This window comes from Nipponia nippon, unplaced genomic scaffold, assembly GCF_047370975.1.
Source record: "Nipponia nippon isolate SJK-2023a ecotype South Korea unplaced genomic scaffold, ASM4737097v1 scaffold_2, whole genome shotgun sequence".
NCBI lineage: Eukaryota > Metazoa > Chordata > Aves > Pelecaniformes > Threskiornithidae > Nipponia > Nipponia nippon.
Genome location: NW_028262336.1, coordinates 109,008,235 through 109,025,925, shown reverse-complemented (window position 1 = coordinate 109,025,925; position 17,691 = coordinate 109,008,235). Strand labels below are relative to the sequence as shown.

At 48.3% G+C, this 17,691-nt stretch overlaps 2 protein-coding genes and 2 non-coding genes across 5 annotated transcripts; all 4 read left to right on the top strand.

The window, feature by feature from the left end:
* Positions 1 to 14: 14 nt before the first annotated feature.
* RPL21 (ribosomal protein L21) lies at positions 15 to 5,196 on the top strand. The gene is made up of 6 exons (XM_087757181.1): positions 15 to 139; positions 1,326 to 1,404; positions 2,061 to 2,122; positions 3,247 to 3,359; positions 4,010 to 4,160; positions 5,059 to 5,196. Exons 2-6 carry the CDS (start codon positions 1,338 to 1,340, stop codon positions 5,146 to 5,148), a joined length of 483 nt encoding a protein of 160 aa, XP_087613307.1. The 5' UTR covers positions 15 to 139; positions 1,326 to 1,337; the 3' UTR covers positions 5,149 to 5,196.
* LOC148055917 (small nucleolar RNA SNORD102) lies at positions 2,957 to 3,031 on the top strand. Its single transcript, XR_015705210.1, has one exon. It is a non-coding gene; the product is annotated as a small nucleolar RNA SNORD102 (small nucleolar RNA).
* Positions 3,419 to 3,551, top strand: LOC148055916 (small nucleolar RNA SNORA27). The gene has a single exon (XR_015705216.1). It is a non-coding gene; the product is annotated as a small nucleolar RNA SNORA27 (small nucleolar RNA).
* Positions 5,197 to 12,610: 7,414 nt separating the features above from the next.
* On the top strand, positions 12,611 to 14,862 carry RASL11A (RAS like family 11 member A). Of its 2 annotated transcripts, XM_087757514.1 has the most exons (4): positions 12,611 to 12,910; positions 13,021 to 13,077; positions 13,153 to 13,232; positions 13,436 to 14,860. In XM_087757514.1, the coding sequence occupies exons 1-4, from the start codon at positions 12,790 to 12,792 to the stop codon at positions 13,886 to 13,888; spliced, it is 711 nt and encodes a 236-aa protein (XP_087613640.1). In that variant the 5' UTR covers positions 12,611 to 12,789; the 3' UTR covers positions 13,889 to 14,860. The 2 variants fall into 2 exon arrangements, with proteins under 2 accessions (XP_087613640.1, XP_087613641.1); XM_087757515.1 differs by lacking the exon at positions 13,021 to 13,077 and having other exon boundaries at positions 13,436 to 14,862.
* Positions 14,863 to 17,691: the final 2,829 nt, after the last annotated feature.

Genomic DNA, 17,691 nt, shown 5'->3' with positions numbered 1-17,691 from the left:
TCTCAGGCGCGGCGCGGGCAGCCCCGCGAAGGCCCCGCTGTTAAGGGCGGCCGCGGCGCCGCCTCTTTCCTTTCGCTCCGAGCCGCCATTTTGTAGGCACGCGCGGGGAGGTGCGCCGAGCTCCGCTCGCCGGCCTCAGGTGCCTCCGCGGCTCCGGGTGGCGGCGGGAGGGAGGGCGGGACGCGCTGGCGTCGGGGCGGGTGGCCGCCGGCTCAGCTGGGGGCGGCGCGGCCTTGCTGGGGCGAGGGGGCTGAGGGAGTGGAGAGGCCGCGGCCTGCAGGGCTCGGTGCGGCGTGCCGGGCCCGGCCAGGCCGGGAGGCCTGCGAGGGATGGAGGGCAGGAGGGAGGGGACCGCCGAGGCCGGCGACGGCGGCGGGTGCAGGTGCGGGGGAGCGGGGCTCCGCCGAGGCGGCGGTACGTGGCGGTGGGCCCGGTCAGCCCCGGGGCGGCCGGTGGGACGTCGGGGGCGGGGGAGCGGGGGAGCGGCCCTGCGCCGGCCCCGCGGCTGGCGCAGCTCCCCGGGGTGGGCCCCGGAGCGGGGACCGCCGGCTGCGGCGGGACTTGTGCTTCGCTAGCGTGCTTGGTGGCTGGCGTCCCCGTTGGCCGCGGCACCAGGTGCCGGGGCGGGGGGGCTCCTGTGGCAATAGGAGACGCAGCTTGAAGCTAAAGAAATTGTTGCACTCGGAGCACAGACAGAGGACCACGGTTTGTATCGTGTCAGATGTATCAGTGGCTGAGAAGTCTGGTAGTAGAGATGTTGCCTTTTGGATGCCTTGTGAGGAGCGGCAGAGGGAGCGGGGCTTGCTCGGCCTGGAGCAGAGGCGGCTTTGGGGGGCACCTAGCAGCGCTGTTAGCAAGAAGACCGATCCTGGTACTTGACAGGAGCACAAAACAGCTGGCTTAAGGCAAAATGAGAAGCTCAGGCTGGATATAAGGAAAAAGCTTTTCATCATGAGAACAGCTAGGCCTCCAAACAGGCTGCCTAGGGAGGCTGTGCAGTAGTCTCTCCATGCTTGACGGGTTTCAGGGACAAAGCTCTGGGCAACCTGGTCTGATCTCATAGTAGACCTTGCTTGAAGCAAGATGTTGAGCTAGGTGACTTACTCGCATCCATTCAAACCTGAGTTACCCTCTGGTCCTATAAATGCCGTTCTCTGTGAAGGTCTAAGCTAAAAACATTGCTTGAATTGACCCAGCAATTTGGAAGTGATGTCATTCTGGGTGGGTTTAAAGACTTGGTTTTTCTGAAATGTATGAAAATGCTGTCAGTCAAACTTTTAGTGAATGAACTAGTAGTTCTGAATAGTTTGCATTCATTTTTACAGTAATCGGCCAAAATGACGAACACAAAAGGAAAGAGGAGGGGGACGCGTTATATGTTCTCAAGGCCATTTCGCAAGCATGGTAAGTATACCTTGTAGTGAGAACAGTGTATTAAGTTACTGACTTGTTGGACATCAACAGTCCCTAAGTACCATTAGTAAAACAATGGCTTGTGTCAAAGGATAGCTGACAGCTTGGGCTAAAAACTGTAGAATGATATGCAAGTAACCTCTCACCTCTTATAGCTTATGTATTGGTATTCTGATTGCTTCACAGTAGTAACAATGCTAATTCTATCAATGCTTGAAAATTAATTTGAAGGTGAAGAATATATTTCAACAGTTACACTTACTTAAAATTACAGTTTGTTGCGTCTTAGCAATGAGCAGTGGTAACAGCTGTTTTCACAATGAAGTAGTAGTAAATAGTTGTAATGCCTTTTCAACTTTTGCATTAGGAACGAGGTTAAAGCTGTAATTTTTCCTTAGTTGGATTTTTTTTTTTTAAATTGGGAGCATGTGAGGAGGTAATTACTGCTTGGGAAAAAAAAAAAAAAAAAACAAAACAGTTTGATTTCTTAGTTTTACATTTTTGAAATTGAATTTAAATTTGAGGCATTTTTAAGAAAACTTTGTCAAATGCGTGTTCTGTGCCCCCCACCCCATTTGGGGGGTGTGTGTGTCTCTGTGTGTGAAATTGTGAACTTCATAAGTATCCAAATTTGTATCTCTTAACAGGAGTTGTCCCTCTGGCTACCTATATGCGCATCTACAAGAAGGGTGATATAGTTGATATCAAGGTACTTTCTACAGTGCTACATAATTAAAAGCTAAAGCAGTGTAGTCCTTTACAGTCTCCAGTTTCTTGAGGTAGTCTTTGTTGTTGCTCGGGTCATGTGTGTCAGCACAAGTACCTGCTGCTCACTTTTGAAGCAGTAATGGACTGACAATGCTACTGAACCAATAGTAATGCTTTAGTGTCACATGCTGCTTTATGTGGGTTTTTATATATTTGTATGTGTATGTATATCCTTTATATATTCAGCTGTGCTCCGTTACTGTGTGTTCAGCTGAAAAAAGTGAGTGAAAGATGCCATATCTAATACTGGGGTTGCAGTATGGTACCTACCAGCACTGCTTTCATAGGAACCCCAGCTGTCATTTTAGTTGGTGTTCTGTTTTGCCTGATTTGCACCTGCTGTTCAGAAGAGCCATGGATTATGGTGGTGTAGCTGATAGTTACGTCTGTGTCTCTGTGTCATTGTAGGACTATACTTAAAATAAGTATGTACAGGGATGGTGATTACAAAGCCACATTAAAACTAGAAACCAAGAAATAAATGTAAGGATACATCATATATATTAATACAGGGGAAAAAAGTGAAGCAGCATTTCCCTTCACTTGGTATTTTCTAGAACTTGTCCTTTAAAAACAACTGTACTTTCAAAATTAAGTTGTAGTGAATCTGAAAGCCTTTCGTCAAGGATTTCGTACTTTGTTGAATCCTTTAGTTTCATTTGAAATGCACGAGTTCTCATAACAGTCACACAGAAGATGGTGTGTAATTTGCTTATTTGTTATGTGACTCCTGGAGAACTGCACTGTTCAGAATTAACGCTTCTTGATGCACTGGAGCTTGATGATGATTGTCTCCTGTGATTGCTTGCTGAAAGCAAAGTGATCAATCATTTCACCGACACTGAGAGCAACCAGAATTGTCATAGCAGAATTTGATAGTCTTCAGATATAAAGTGCGTGGTTATAAATTCTAATGTATGAATAAAATAGGGGTAGTTTTAAATCAATCTCAAGTAATTTGAAATGTGTACTTTAAATAACTTCTGAAAGAAAAGTTCTTGATGCTGCTTTTTTCTTTTTTCCAAGTTGAAGTTTACAGTTTATTCTTGTTTTACCTCTTAACAGGGTATGGGTACTGTTCAAAAAGGTATGCCCCACAAGTGTTACCATGGCAAGACTGGAAGGGTATATAACGTTACTCAGCACGCTGTGGGCATTATTGTTAACAAGCAGGTTAAGTAAGTAATGAAGTTCTATGTATTAAAACGCTGTGTTCGGGAAAGTTGATCTGTAATTGCACCCTCCTTTCACTTTGCCAGTTAGACAGTTATTGTCTTGATTGGTCATTCAAGGTGGGTAAAGTATATCTCCTTTTTATAACCCAAGCAAATGATGCTCATTTGACTTGGATCCTGTCAGAGGATACAGTTTTTATTTTTCTGAGCACCACTTAAAGTGACATTACCTGATGAGGATTATCAGCCGACTTTCACACTGATACTCAAGCCCTTTTTTAATACTAATTTGTAGCTGTATTCAGCTGGGTTTTGTACGGTTTAGTCAGAAAAGGACAAGTTGTTTTTCTTCCAGTAATTGGACTGGAGTACAGTGGTAATGCAATTCTTCGTTTGTGTGCTACAAGGTTAAAATTACGTGCTCTCCACAGTCTTAATCCTAAATTGTCAGCATATTGTTATATATTAGTAAGCTTTCAGTTATATAAGTTACATCTGATTTGCATCTGCAGCAATGTATTTTGAGTGATTGCCCTTTAAAGAAAAATTATCTGTTATTGAGCTTACGGAGTTACTCATAAGGGCTGTAAAACTAGCTTTGAAGTAGCCTTTTTTTCAAGTGCAGTAGATAAAAAACCGATTTCTTTTCTTAGGGGCAAGATTCTTGCCAAGAGAATTAATGTGCGTATTGAGCATATTAAACATTCCAAGAGCAGAGACAGCTTTCTTCAGCGTGTGAAGGAGAATGAAAAGAAGAAAAAGGAAGCAAAAGAAAAAGGCATTTGGGTTCAACTGAAACGTCAGGTAATATTTTTATTGTAGTTGACACATTGTTGATTCAATTCACCAAAAAAAAAAAAAAACCAGCTAGAACCAAACCAGTTGAGTAAAATGTTGTTTTCTTCCAAAACAACAGTGTGCTATGCTGTAAACTGAGCTTTTCTGTCTGTCTTTAAAAAAACAAAACCAAAAAAAACCCAAAAAACCCACCTCACATAAATGAAGCTGCTTACAGCATTCTGAAAAATCCAGGTCTCTGGCAGATTTTGTTGGAGGTGTCTGTTGCTACTATCCTCACTTGGGTTCGCAGTCCTTTGCGGGAGGTGGTTTGGTTTTTGTTTTGTTTTGTTTTTTAATAAGAGTAGAGCGGCAGCATGCAGCGTGTCTGCATCTGAGCTATCTGATGTGTTTGGTGCCTGAACAGAACTGCACTGTTCTGGATGGAAATTCTATCCTTGGCCGTGAACATAGGGACGGATGCTTCCTGTTGTGTTGCTGATTTCCAGCAGCAGCTCTGGGTGATTTCTGGGATCAGTGTTGCTTTTGGTTTAGTTGAATTTAGCTGCAACAGTTTCTGTTGGAACCCTTTAAGAAAAGAATGAATAACTAGACTTCAGAGAGGAGATAATGGCTGTTGCTTCCGGAACGCTAGGGCACATCGCTTTGTGATAATTTGGATTAGTAAATTGCAGAGGGTAAAGTGTAGGTTTTTTCATTCAGCAATGAAAGTCAAGTACACTTTCTAGCAGATTATTTTCTCAGTGCTATTCTTTGAATCAAATTTTAAAGAGACTAGGAATAGTAAAAGTGCTGTAATGTTTATATAATAATGTGTTAAATGGTTGTTAAAAAGAATTTTGTATAAGGTTTGTTTTGAGTTTTAGTGCCATGACTTTTCTTTCTTGTTTTCCTCTGTTTACAGCCCGCTCCACCAAGAGAAGCACACTTTGTGAGAACTAATGGCAAGGATCCAGAGCTGCTGGAGCCTATTCCCTATGAATTCATGGCATAATGCACATTTAAAAAAAATAAACTGAAGATCTGGTTTTGGACAAGTGTATGTGATTGTGGCTCATGCCTTTAGTTTTTTTGGGACAGATGCTTTAGAACTCCTCTTTTATTGAAGTTTGTTTATTTAACTTGCCTTACATGGTGCTTGGTCATTTAAATCATCTGCAGCTTTTGATGATCAGTTAAGTCATTTATATAGACCATAAATCCTGGGGACGCAAATTTGCTAATGCTTAGTGATTATCATCCTTCTTTGATAACCTAATGAGGTAATATGAGAGGACGTGAAATATTTCACCAGCAAACTAAGAGCATATACCAAGAATTGTACAGTGTCATTTGAAGGTTTAATTTTTTTGTGGGAAAAGGGATAATGGGCTTCAGATTTCGCTGATAAAAGCTTTTGTCTAAGAGGCCTCAGATAAATACCAAAGAAAAATTGTGGAAACAGTTTTTGAAAGCAACCTCTTGAGAAAGGCTGTGGGAGGATTTTGGTGTTTTTACCATTGTAACCTGTAAAAGAAGGATTTTTAGAACATACTCAGGCCAGTAAGTGTTCTTATGAAATTGTAGTAGTTTAGAAACAAGGCTTTAATTCCAAAACTGCCAGCCTTTGTAATTTGATTTTTATCATTTGCATTGGCTGGCATAGCTGAACACTTGCATTTTGGTTTTTGCATGTCTGTTGAATCTAAACGTCTGCCTGGATGTTCTGATGCATTCCTCTCATCCCCTTGTTGTTATTGGTAACTCACAAAACCCCAGTGCTACCTCCCAGTGTTTCTTGAATGGAAGAATGTCTTCAGCCAAGTGTTTACGAACCAATGCTATTTTTGTGAGCTTTGTTTGAAGCAGCGTGAAGCTTGCTAAAGAAACTGCTGGAGATAACCTGCTTTGTTAGCTTCGAACATGCATAAACTCAAGCTTAACTGTGTTATAGATCTGGATAAATATGATTTTACTTTTCTAAGCCTGATGTAAGGCATTGCTTAGCTACGTCAAATAAGTGATGTAAAACTACTGTCTACACATAGAGAGAGTAAAATACTAGAGAAGGTAGTGACCTCAAGCAGTTTGTAGGTATTGGCTGTTGAAAGCAATTGAACAGTCAGTTGGAGGTGTTGTGGTTTAAACCCAGCGGGCAACTAAGCACCGCACAGCTGCTTGCTCACTCTCCCTGCCCCAGGAGAAAAAAGGTAAGCCCCGTGGGCTGAGATAAAGACAGTTTAATAGGACAGCAGAGGAAGAGGAAATAATAATGATAAATACACAAAACAAGTAATGCACAATGCAGTTGCTCACCAGCCAACACCCAGCCCATCCCTGAGCAGCGATCACTGCTCCCCAGCTATCTCCCCCCAGTTTATATACTGGGCATGACGGCATATGGTATGGAATAGCCCTGGGGCCAGTCTGGGTCAGCCGTCCTGGCTGTGCCCCCTCCCAGCTTCTGGTGCACCGGGCAGAGCATGGGAAGCTGAGAAGTCCTTGACCAGTGTAAGCACTGCTTAGCAACAACTAAAGCATCAGTGTGTTATCTACATTATTCTCATCCTAAATCCAAAACACAGCACTGTACCCGCTACTAGGAAGAAAATTAACTCTATCCCAGCCAAAAGCAGGACAGTAGGACAGCTACTAAGTTTGGGAGTAAGAAATGGAGAGAGGTAATGAGGTTTGCTTTTTCCCTCAATTCCGGAGTGCCTTAAGCAGAAGTGTCAAACCATGTACAGATGGCTTATAAATTAAAGGATTAATGCCTGTTTGCATTTACCTAACATTCAACTGTGAGTGTTCCTTTTTTCATGGAATGTAGCTTTTGGACGTTGAAGTCATTGTCTGGCTTGGCCTGGTGTTGAAGCGTGACAGGCTTTAGGCGCCAGAGGTTCAAAGTCTCAGTGAGCAAGTCGGGTGTTTGAAGTTCCTGCAAGCTCCCATCTCAGAAGATGGAGCAAGCTGTATAGTTGGAATGGCTTTGGAAACACCTTGGAGAAGATGGAACAGTGCCTACCCGTGAACAGACTGATACGTGATATTAATACTGTATTTTGACACCATATGTACTGGGCATAGAGTGCACCACCGTCTCCTGCAGCAAAGGTTGATGAATCTCTCTTAACTTCCACTGTTGCAGCTTGTGCACTTGGCTTTTACGATCAAGTGGGGTTTTCCTGGAGCAGCTAGATCTGTGTACTAAGCCTTAGACCTTTATTAGTTTCTTTGGCTCGTGGATTTCCACAGCAATTTAAAATCGGTATTTGACTCACAAGATGAGCATAATTTTCCATTAGGCTTTGCATCTGAAGGAGTTAAGTGGGAGGTTTCACTGGGTACGAAGTTCGGTGATGGTATTTTAAATTTTTCTTCCCATGCATGCTTGTGTAAGTTATTTTGGTTCTATGTCTGTTTTGTACTTCTCTGTCAACAGTGAAGTGGATTAGCTGTAGCATCATGATGAAATGGTTAACAGTAACTAGAGGTGGTGGGTAGTTCCAAACTTTTGAATTTATCAACAATTTGGAATAATAAGACTAGACAGCATGCAGTGGTCTCATTTAAGAGCTGTGCTTCCAGAGGCACTGTGCATTGCAACAGTTTTATTTAGTCTCACTGTTTTTAAGGTCACTATGCCGACAGTAGATGCTCTTAAATGCATATTTGGAAGCTGTGTGTGGGCTGGGAGGAGGAGGAGGGAATGCTTTCCTTGGTCAGGATTCCCAGAAATGATGGAAAATGAAACTGGGTTTGTGTAGCAAGAGAATAGCCTTTTTTGGGTTTTTTAATGTTTGAAAACAGGACAAATTAACTAAGATATAACCTGTCTTGGTTTTATAGATGCTACCTGTTAGTTGCTCTCTGTGCAGTGGCAGTTTTCCTGGTCATCTCAAGTTTGTAGAAGCACAGCTCAGATGTTTACAGAACTTGGTATCTGCTCTTGAAGTTTGTTTCCCGTGCATTCAGCTGCCCTGTTTTTGCATAGTCCTGACAAAAGAGGGAGATCTGTGAATTGGGAAAAGTTGCCGAAGAACTGCCTGTCAGGACATCTGCAGTCATGAAACTAGCGTCTAAATTGAAATGCGTCCTTCTTGGTAGAAGAAAATAGTTTCAGGTGTATGCAGAAGATTCGGGAGGGAAGGGGGGTGATTTCAGCAGTTCAGCCTTTGCCCCTCTGGGTGGAGGAAACTTGTTTCTTTATGGTGGAGTTGCCAGTTTCTCTCCTCTTCGACTCGCTCTGGAAGAGGTTTTACGCACTAGACCCATAAGCTGTAACCAGTTCTTTGCAGTCCTGTCCTGAGGCTGTGCCTAGCGAGCAAAACCCTGCAGCGAGCGTGCCAGCTACAGCCTAGGTGTTTCCTCTCTCTTCCAACCATGGCAGACCTGAATTTTGTTCATTCCGTGATGCTTTGGATTGTGGAGAACTGTTGTGAAATCTGCAAAGCTATAGGTTTCCCATATAACTGGACACACCTTGAGCTAGCAGAATTCAGGAATCCCTAGTTCAAAGGCCAGTTTTGCAGAAGTCCCATATTACATGTTACCTGTCTTCCAGTCCCTTTCTAGCACAGAGACTTCATTATCCCGGAGCTGGTGGACAGGCTGTCCCTGTACAACATGCAGAGAGTGAAGTGCTGATGGATTAGCACAAGCAGTTACACTTCAGTGTAGTGCTTTGTCTCCATTCCATGGAGCCTAACTGGGAGGTGGGGGCTGAGCTCTCTCCTCCTTACCAGGTTTTACTGCCTCAAACCATTGCAGCTGGTTCCCTGACAAAGGCTCTGCCGAAATCTCCTGTCGTCTCTTGGAGAAGAAGCATGGAAGCCTTCTCCTGAGCTGTCAGCTTTGTCTTTTTTAGTGTATCGGTGACACTGAGGCCTGAGGTTTCCTCAGGGCTGCGTAGGCAGTGTTAGTGCGAACACTGTGCGTGGTCAATGGCAGAAAGGGCTGGGGAGGAGGAACTGTGCCTGTGCAAAGGGGCTGCGGGCTGAGGACCCCGGGAGGGAGCAGGTGAAGCGCACCTGAGCGGGGTGAGGGGTGTGCAGACACCCGTTCCTGGGGGGAGGCAGCTGCTACAAGGATGTACAAACAACTCATGCTTTTGTAATCTTCCTGTAGTGTGTATCAGATACGTGAAACGGTCTTGATGTTCGCTCCCTTGTCCTCGGTGCAATCCTGGACTCGGCATGTTCATGGCCTTTGTGATCAAAAGGATGACTGGCATCCCAGACAGAGATGCTGCGCTGGGATGTCCTGACTGGTCCAGAGGATGCCAAGAGCTGTGCGTACACCTGCCAGAAATGTGTTCCTCCCTGTCCCAGCACAGGCAGGACAGGCTCCCCCTGTCCTTGCAGAGACTGCAAGGCGCAGTGGGTTCCTGTAGGTCAGGGTGTGTGGTGAAAAGGCATGGTTAAACTGGGCTCATCACTGCCTGGGTAGCACCTCGTGACTGCGGGGTGTGGGTAGTGTCTCCCACAGCACAGGGGGCACCCTGCTGCTGCAAATGGCCTTCTTGTGTGGGAGGAAGGTACCAGCAATCCCTGCAATGCTGAGGGTGGTGGTATGGAAGACACAGATGATGAGCTTTTCATGTCCATGCATCTGCCTCAGTGGATGTACTACCAAGGTCTGTGTAAGAAGTTGTAGCTGCTGGAATTTACACAGTCGTAACCATCCTTGCTCACGCATTGGGTAGGGACATCGCTCCCACCAGCAGCACCCATACAGCTCAGGAACCCAGGAAAATACAAAGCTGTGGTTGAGTTGCTGATTTCCTTTTCCACCATTTGGAGGAAGAGGCTTTGGGCGATGGCCTCTGGGCCCTCAGTCACCTTTTTGTCCATGCCCACTCCAAACTGTTTAACCATTGACCAGCAAGACTTGGGGAGCGTAAGGAATAGCTGCAGTCTTGAACATGGGCTTGTGCTCCTGAAAATTCATAGGAGAGTGGTGAAGCCATGCCAGCCCACAGCAAAGGTTCTTGCCAGTGTTCTTCCACATGGGAAAGCTCTGTGCCTACTGCTCGTTCCCTCACATGGTCCTGCCAATCTTAAGCCCAGAACTGCTAGCTGACTCCACAACATCAGCAAAGACTCCTGGGAAAACTCTGCATTTTGTTTCTTAGAGGAGAAAGGAGCTCCAGGTGCTCTCAGGATGTCCTCCCTGCTGCAACCTACCCGCTGTGGAACGTTACCGGAGCTTGGAATAGGGAGGTGGGTCAGGCAGCACTGTGGGGTCCCTGGGACTCCACGTGGGGGGGACTGAGTGGTGTTGCTGTGGGGAAGGGTAGACCATAGGGATGGTGGCATGGGCCACCTGCATGGGATGGGTGGAAGTACAGCCTTGTGCTTCCCAAGTAGGACTGCCAGCTAAGAAAGGAAAGGCTCCTTGGAATAGCCATGAGGCCCGTGCATCCCAGGGGTAGCTGGGTCCGCAGAACAGGGACAGCTACTCTGAACCCCCACCTGAGCGGAATCTGAGCCCCAACTGCTTCAACCTACTGAACTGCTCCTGTTGCACCAGAGTAGGTGTTGATGGAGAGACAGCCTGTCGCTCCCTGGAAATTAATTCCTCTGCAGGGTTTCCTACCTGGGTTTGCACAGTCATCTCTCGGCTTGACCATCACCGTTGGCCTTTTGGGGCGGCTCTCAGCAGTGAGTGAGGCAGCATGAGCTCTACAGCTGCCCAGAAAGGGGGAGCTCCTCAAATTTTGGGGACCGTGGTTGTTTAATACCACTGTTTTCACAGCTCAGCACCTGGGAATCATCTGTCTGGAACGGACTCATTTCAGTAGCATTCTTCCAAGGGCATGCTGAATGTACTCTGATAGCTCTTTTGTAAAGAAATGTATAAAAATAGCCTGTGTTGGCACTGTGAGCAAGGCCAAAGACAAGTGGTGGTGCATGACAATGGGAGCAGATGACAATAGCGTGAACCTCTGGAAACCAAAAGAAATCTTGTTTACAAAACTACAAGAGAAATCTTGTTTACAAAAAGAGAAGGGCTCACTGGCATGATGGGAAATGAAGTAGGAATTTTAGAGGCAATCAGTTTTTCAGCTTAAAAGTGGCCTTAATGTTACCATGGGGGTTCTTAGGCACTAAAGTAAGACAAATAATCAACAACACTTCTTCCACCGTGCTTTTCCACAGGCACTACTTCAACTGGTGTTAATCTGCGTGGCGTTAACTCCTGTGAAGTATGTGTAACCCTTCCGCAAAGAGCGGTGTGGCATCGTTATCAGGTAGAACATTTCTGGGGCACCAGGGGAGAATCTTTAAACAGGGCAGAACATTGTTTTGGGGGGCTGGCCAGTCCTCTGGCCACTGCGGGGTGCAGAGCCCCAGCTAAGCCTCCGTTCCCTGCTCGAACTTTGCGCCCATGGGAAGCAGGGAGCAGTTCCTCCCCATCCTTGCCCCCGCAGTGACTTTCCTCAGGAACACTTTGGCTCTGGCAGAGCAGAGCTGGCGATGTTACCCTGGTGCCCTTGTTCTGAGTTTTCATGTCACGGGAGGGACTGGGGCTGAGGATGTCCAAAGAAGTGCACAGTAGGTTGGGTGCCTGGATTCTGGCATGGATGTAGGGAGAAAGTGAGAGGGAGGACAAGAGGAAAGCGAGAAAAAACAGGACTCGTTGTTATTGTGTGCATCTTCCGAGAGCTGTATTGAAGGGGAGGTGGGAAGGCAACCAAGAGCAACACCACTGCAGAGCCCCACTGCTGCCAAGGTTCAGCTCAGCTGCCTGCCTGTGGGTGCCCGGGGCCACCTGGGGTGCCCTTGGGCACCAGCCCACAGCCAGGGTCCAGCAGCTCCCACGGCGGCTCTGTCCTCCCATGGCTCCGTCCTCCACCCCCCAGAGTGCCGGGCGGCGAGACCACAGACCCATCCCGCTGCTTTGGAGTACCGACCTGCTGGCTTCTTCCATGTTGTTTCCTGCTGACTTGTGTTATCTCCCTGATAATAATAAAAACAGAACAGCCCCTGAATAGATGATTTATCTCGTAAGCACTCACACGTTTGCAAAGCAGCACGTGGCAGAAGCGGTTCTGCAGGAGCCAGGGCAAGGATTTGCAGAGAGACGGAAGCAACCGCACGGCCGTTTGCAGGTTGGAGGCTTGTTGAAGGGCAGCCGGTGGCGGAGCGCCTTTCTCCTCTGAAACTTTCTTCCACTTTAAAAACCCTAGGGCCTAATCCAGCCCTCAGGGCGCTGTGGACCGCTTTGGTTTCGGGGCTGGCTGTTGCTTTGATCTGCGAGCTGGCCTTTCAACGCCATGTGGAGGCGTTCCACGCTCGGGTGTGGGAAACAAAACAGTCTGAGGTAAAAAGAAAACAAATCGTTTCCCTTCTTCTGTGCCCGGAGCCCCCCGCTGCCGGGAGGGCGCGTAAAGCGGGAGCCTGTTGCGGTGGCGGGGGGGCGGTACAGCCGGGGGGGGGGGGGCGGTACAGCCGGGGGGGGGGGGCGGGAACCAATGGGCGCCCCGCGCTGGGCGCTGCCGGCGGAGCCTTTAAAAGCCGCTGGCGGCCGCCCGCGCTGGGTGCTGCCGGCCGAGCGGAGCCGGGCCCAGCTAAGCCGAGCCGAACCGAGCCTAGCTGAGCCGAGCCCAGCCGAGCCCAGCCGAGCCCAGCCGAGCCGTCCGGCCGCCCCGCCCATGCGCCTGCCGAGCATGTCCCAGCCCTTCCTGCTGGCGCCCATCGCCGAGTGCGCCCCGGGGCCGCCCGGCGCCCAGGTCCGCCTGGCCGTGCTGGGCGCCCGGGCCGTCGGCAAGAGCGGTGAGTGCGGCGGGGCTGTCCGTCCCCCCTCCCCCTGTCCGTCCGTCCGTCCGTCCGTCCGCCCGCCCGCCCGCCCCCCCCCCCCCTAACGCGGCCGCTCTGTGTTGCAGCGATGATCGTGCGGTTCCTGACGAAGCGGTTCATCGGGGACTACGAGCCCAACACAGGTGAGGCGGCGGGCGGCGGGGCGCGGCGGGGGCCCCCGCGGTCGGGGCTGTGCCTGACGGCTCTCTGCTCTCCAGGCAACCTCTACTCCCGGCTGGTCCATCTGGAGGGGGACCACGTTGCCGTGCAGATCCAAGACACGCCGGGGTGCATCCAGGTACGGAGATGCTTCCGATCAGTCGGTTCTTCTCTGCCACCTAAAGGCTCAGCTTTTGAGCCAAGGCTTCCTCCAAGGCCAGGCTTAGTCTCCTAAGACAGAGCGCAGGCTTCCCTTTGGACCCATTTAACGGTGCTGTCTATGATGCAGGCTTTATACTTTCACAGCCCCGTGCCAAATTTGTGCTCTCTGTCGTACCGCAGGTGCAGGAGGACTGCGTGCAGGTGCTGGACTCCCTCTCCAGGTGTGTGAAGTGGGCAGAGGGCTTCCTCCTGGTCTACTCCATCACGGACTACAGCAGCTACCAGTCCGTCCAACCGCTCTATCAGTACATACGCAAGGTCCACCCCGATGCCAGGACTCCCATCATTATCGTGGGGAACAAAGCAGACCTCCTCCACGCCAGGCAAGTGCAGGCGAAAGACGGACTACAGCTGGCAAATGAACTGGGCAGCCTGTTCTTGGAAATCTCCACGAGTGACGACTCCCAGGGCGTCTGTGATGTTTTCCAGTATCTTTGCAAGGAGGTCAGCAAACTACAGCACGCTGGCAGCATGGACAGGAGGCGGTCGTCCATCATCCCTCGGCCCAAGTCTCCCAACATGCAAGATCTAAAGAGACGTTTCAAACAGGCTTTATCTTCCAAAGTCAAATAAACCCCCCGATGAGATCCTGTGTGACTCAATAGACTTTGTTTTTGTAAACTAGTTAATAAAAATCTTTATTTTTGTACTAATGCCAGCAGTATGGATGTAAGTATGTCGAAGCTTGTGATTTCCTTGCCATTCTCTCTTGTTTGACTGGTTGGGTTATTTTTACCAAAACAAAAAAATGCTGCATAGTAACTAAATAGAGGTAGTTGGAGAAGGGGATTTTTGCCAGGAGGTTCTGATTCCGTTTCTGTTTTGGGCTGGGATTTGCTGTTTTACTCTGCTCAAATGACTTTTTTGGAGCCTCAGTTTCCTGTTTGTAAAATGGAAGTGATGATGCTGTAACGCTCACCTGCCTTTATAAAATGCTTGGAAAGCCTTTGATGGAAAGCTTTATATGGAGAGAGAGGGGGGGAAAAAAAAAAGCTCTATTAAACATGAAAATATAAACCTGTAAGAATTATGATTATAATAGGATTGCTTTCCTCCCTCAACGACTGCTGTTTTGCTTGTACCTGTAATTGCCTGAATGATGATAAGCTGTTAGGAATGAGTTCCCGTTTCTGAGGTGCTTTAGAGATCTATCCTGCAGAATTAATCTTTTGAGCCCAAAGCATTTAATGGGAGGGTTGAGTTTCTCCTACGGATTACCATGGGACAAAGTGCTGAGCAATCCGCTGCAGAGGAGTGTGTGGGATGGCTGCTGCTTTCTCTGGAGATCTGTGATAGGAAGGACTGATGCGTAGGTTCCCTTTACAGAAAATAGCTACATTTAAAAGGAATCGCATCTTTATCTTCCCCAGGGCAATTTCGTAGCCATTGGAAACAAGTTAGACTTTTCACTCATATTTCACATAAGCTCTACACCGTACTAGAATGGTTTTTATTAACCGTTTGCTGGATGCCTAAGCATGGAACGTGGGTTTTGCGCTTCAAATATGCCTCTGAAGTATGTGCATTGTGTTGGGAAAAAATAAAGCTCTGCTCCATGCTGAGTAGAAAGTGTGGAAGTGGAGTAATCTGTACAGTGGGAAACCTGCTGTCCTCGCTCACGCACAACTCCAGTAAGATATGGGTTTTTTTCTGTAGGTTAAGTCCAAAGACCCTTTTCTTCTTGCCTTTGTTAGGAAAGGCAGGTAACTGCTGCCTAAGTCCCTTGTAGTCAGTAGGCAGTATCTGTTGTTTCTGACCCCTGGGACTTGAAACTTTCTGGGACACCTCCACTCCTGATCTGCAGATGAAAGCCTTCATGACGGTGGTAATCGAGGGGAGGGTGACTGAGCAAGATGGTGCTCTGCAAGGAAGCATCAGAAGCCCATTTTAGCGCTGGGTAGAGGTGTGGGATGCCAGCAGCACTATTCCCCATCCAGGGCCACGTGTACACCCCCAGTCCAGGCATGTTACCTGTGTATCTCCTCTCTGAAGGCCCTGTGCTGCCCTACCAAAGGGAGCGGGAGAGCTGAAGGGAGCTAGCTCCAGACTTGCAGGACCAGACTGAAACTGGGACTGCAAACTGGGTCCAAAACTCTTGAATTAATGGAGGTGCAAAAGCACAGTGACAGCCTGGACAAATAAAAGTACTGTTTAAAACACATTTTAAATATTTCTTCACTGTGAGAGCTGCTCTGCCGGGTCCAGGACTCTGGGCTGTGGGCTCGAGGGGAGCAGAGGGAGAGGGTTGATGAGAATGAGCAGATCCCGGGCAGACTCAAACTCACCACACAGGCCACGCATTCATGGGAAATTTGAAGGGGAGTTTGAAAAATCACAAGTGGGATGTTTATGCAGCATTTCACCATCCTGAAATCAGGGATAACAAATTGTTTCCAAGAGAAATTACCACTATGAAATGGTGTTGGTAATTTTTTTAAACTGTAGCTTTTGTCTTTGGAAGTGGTGAAGCTTGATTTCCTACTCATGCATCCAGTACAGATTTTCACTGAGCAAGTCGCTCAAGGCATCCAGCTCATACATGGGCACGAAATACGCTAAAAGGGCAGGTAACGTGTACTGGAACTCTCTGCACCTCACCATGGTCATCAAAGGCCAGGTGAAAAAAAGCAATAGGCACCAACCTCTGGTGCCTCCCTCTGCCCCACTGTGAGACTTTAGAAGCCACCGGCAGCTGTGCTGGCTGTTTTGGGCAAGAGGCTGCCGGGCACACGAGGGGAAGAAGTGGGCAGGAGGGTAAATACAGTGATTTTCCCCATCTCTCACCTATGGGGAGAACGTAAAGAGATGCCCCTCGTTATATAGGCACCCACGTTCAGGTGGAGGTGCAAACCCTCCCATTCCCTCCCCATGCTGTCGGGATGGCTCGGTCACATGCTGGGAGCAGGATGAGCCCCCTCGGGGATGTAATGGGGAATCTCACTGGCTAAAGCATGTCCATGGCAGGGAGGGAGGGGTGCTCTGACCTGCTTCCAGTCTAAGGCAGCAGCTGAGCTGGGGAGTTCTGGATAACGCTTTTGGGTACAGATACATAAATTAGGCATTTAAGCTGTTTGTTGGAATTTGACCCGGCTGGCACAGATTTGCCTTCACCCAGAAGTTTTCAGCCTGTGCGACCCTGGGCTGACAGGGAAAGTGCAGGAGGAGCCCGCTGGCTCCCAGCTCCTTTTGCCCTGGCTTTTTCTTCAGTCCGGGATGAGCGGACAAAGAGGGGCACACCGGGGCAGGGAGGGAAAGCCATCTCTCAAGTGCTAGCAGAGGAGCTCCAAAGCCTTGTTTCTCTTGCACCACAGCCACTTGCACCCTCCCTACCGAATACGTGCCATGACCAGTCTCTAAGCCTTTCACCCAGAGGCCAGGGTGGCTTCAGAGGGTAAGTGGGGCACACCCTGGCCTTTCTCCTTGATCACAGGAAAATATGCGTCTGCCTCCTTCCTCCCACCACCTCCGCTATGAAACCAAATCACAGCAATTTCCCCTGACAAGACGGATGAGTGGGTTTTCAGAAGCAGGGACGTGTGCGGCATCATGCACTATTATGGCTGCTACTACATCAGCATCTCCCCCCTGTTGGGCTATTTTGTCTAGTTATCTCCCAGCACTGAAATCATCTAGTAATGCTTTAAGACTTCATGAATTTTAAAATAGCTGCTGCTATCAACCTGTTTCTGTATGCTTCAGTTCAGGAGCCACAGATCCCTAGACAGAGATAAGGATGTTTTCTTCAAAAGGCTTTACGGCTGTCCCCTCGCTTTCTGCCCTGCTGGAGCAGCCTGGACCTGGGCTGCTTCCTCGCTGCCTCCTGGCAGGGTGCAGGCTATCAGCACATGCAATGGTCAGTGCCGCAGGCCCCTGCTGTGTTTATGTGGTTTGTTCGGATGAAGGACCGTGGACAAGACGGACTGTGGACAAGAGGGACCACGTTCACATTGTGGGCAAGACCTAGGTTCCAGCTTCAGACAGGGAGCAAAAGTGGTCGAGGCTCGGATGGACAGATGACTAGAAATGAATCTACATCCCATGCCTGGACCTCCTATAAGACAATTTTAGTCCTGGGGGACTTCAATAGCTTTTGGTGAAGCTGCTGTTTATTTAGGAAGGTCTGAATAGGTTCAGAATAAATTCCTTCAGGGAAAGTTGACCTTTTGCAGCAGTTGTTGCACTTGGCACATTGGCTTTTCACACCAGTAAGACAACAAGATCTCTTTAGTTGCTCCTAAAGCCAGGATGCGAAGCCAGTTGTCCTTCTAGGAGCAATATCTCCAGGGGTGATGCTGTCGCTGCATTGCTGCACCGAGGTACCATGCAATCCTCCAAAGAGCTGTCTTCCTGAGAAACCTTCAGAGTGATGTCCCTGA

Bases quoted from the DNA above. Each gene is read 5' to 3' on its own strand.
- RPL21 (XM_087757181.1), top strand. From the start codon at position 1,338: ATGACGAACACAAAAGGAAAGAGGAGGGGGACGCGTTATATGTTCTCA. The intron at 1,405-2,060 runs GTAAGTATACCT...ATCTCTTAACAG, and splicing joins AAGGCCATTTCGCAAGCATG to GAGTTGTCCCTCTGGCTACC. The intron at 4,161-5,058 runs GTAATATTTTTA...CTCTGTTTACAG, and splicing joins GGGTTCAACTGAAACGTCAG to CCCGCTCCACCAAGAGAAGC.
- RASL11A (XM_087757514.1), top strand. From the start codon at position 12,790: ATGCGCCTGCCGAGCATGTCCCAGCCCTTCCTGCTGGCGCCCATCGCC. The intron at 13,078-13,152 runs GTGAGGCGGCGG...TCTGCTCTCCAG, and splicing joins GGACTACGAGCCCAACACAG to GCAACCTCTACTCCCGGCTG. The intron at 13,233-13,435 runs GTACGGAGATGC...GTCGTACCGCAG, and splicing joins ACACGCCGGGGTGCATCCAG to GTGCAGGAGGACTGCGTGCA.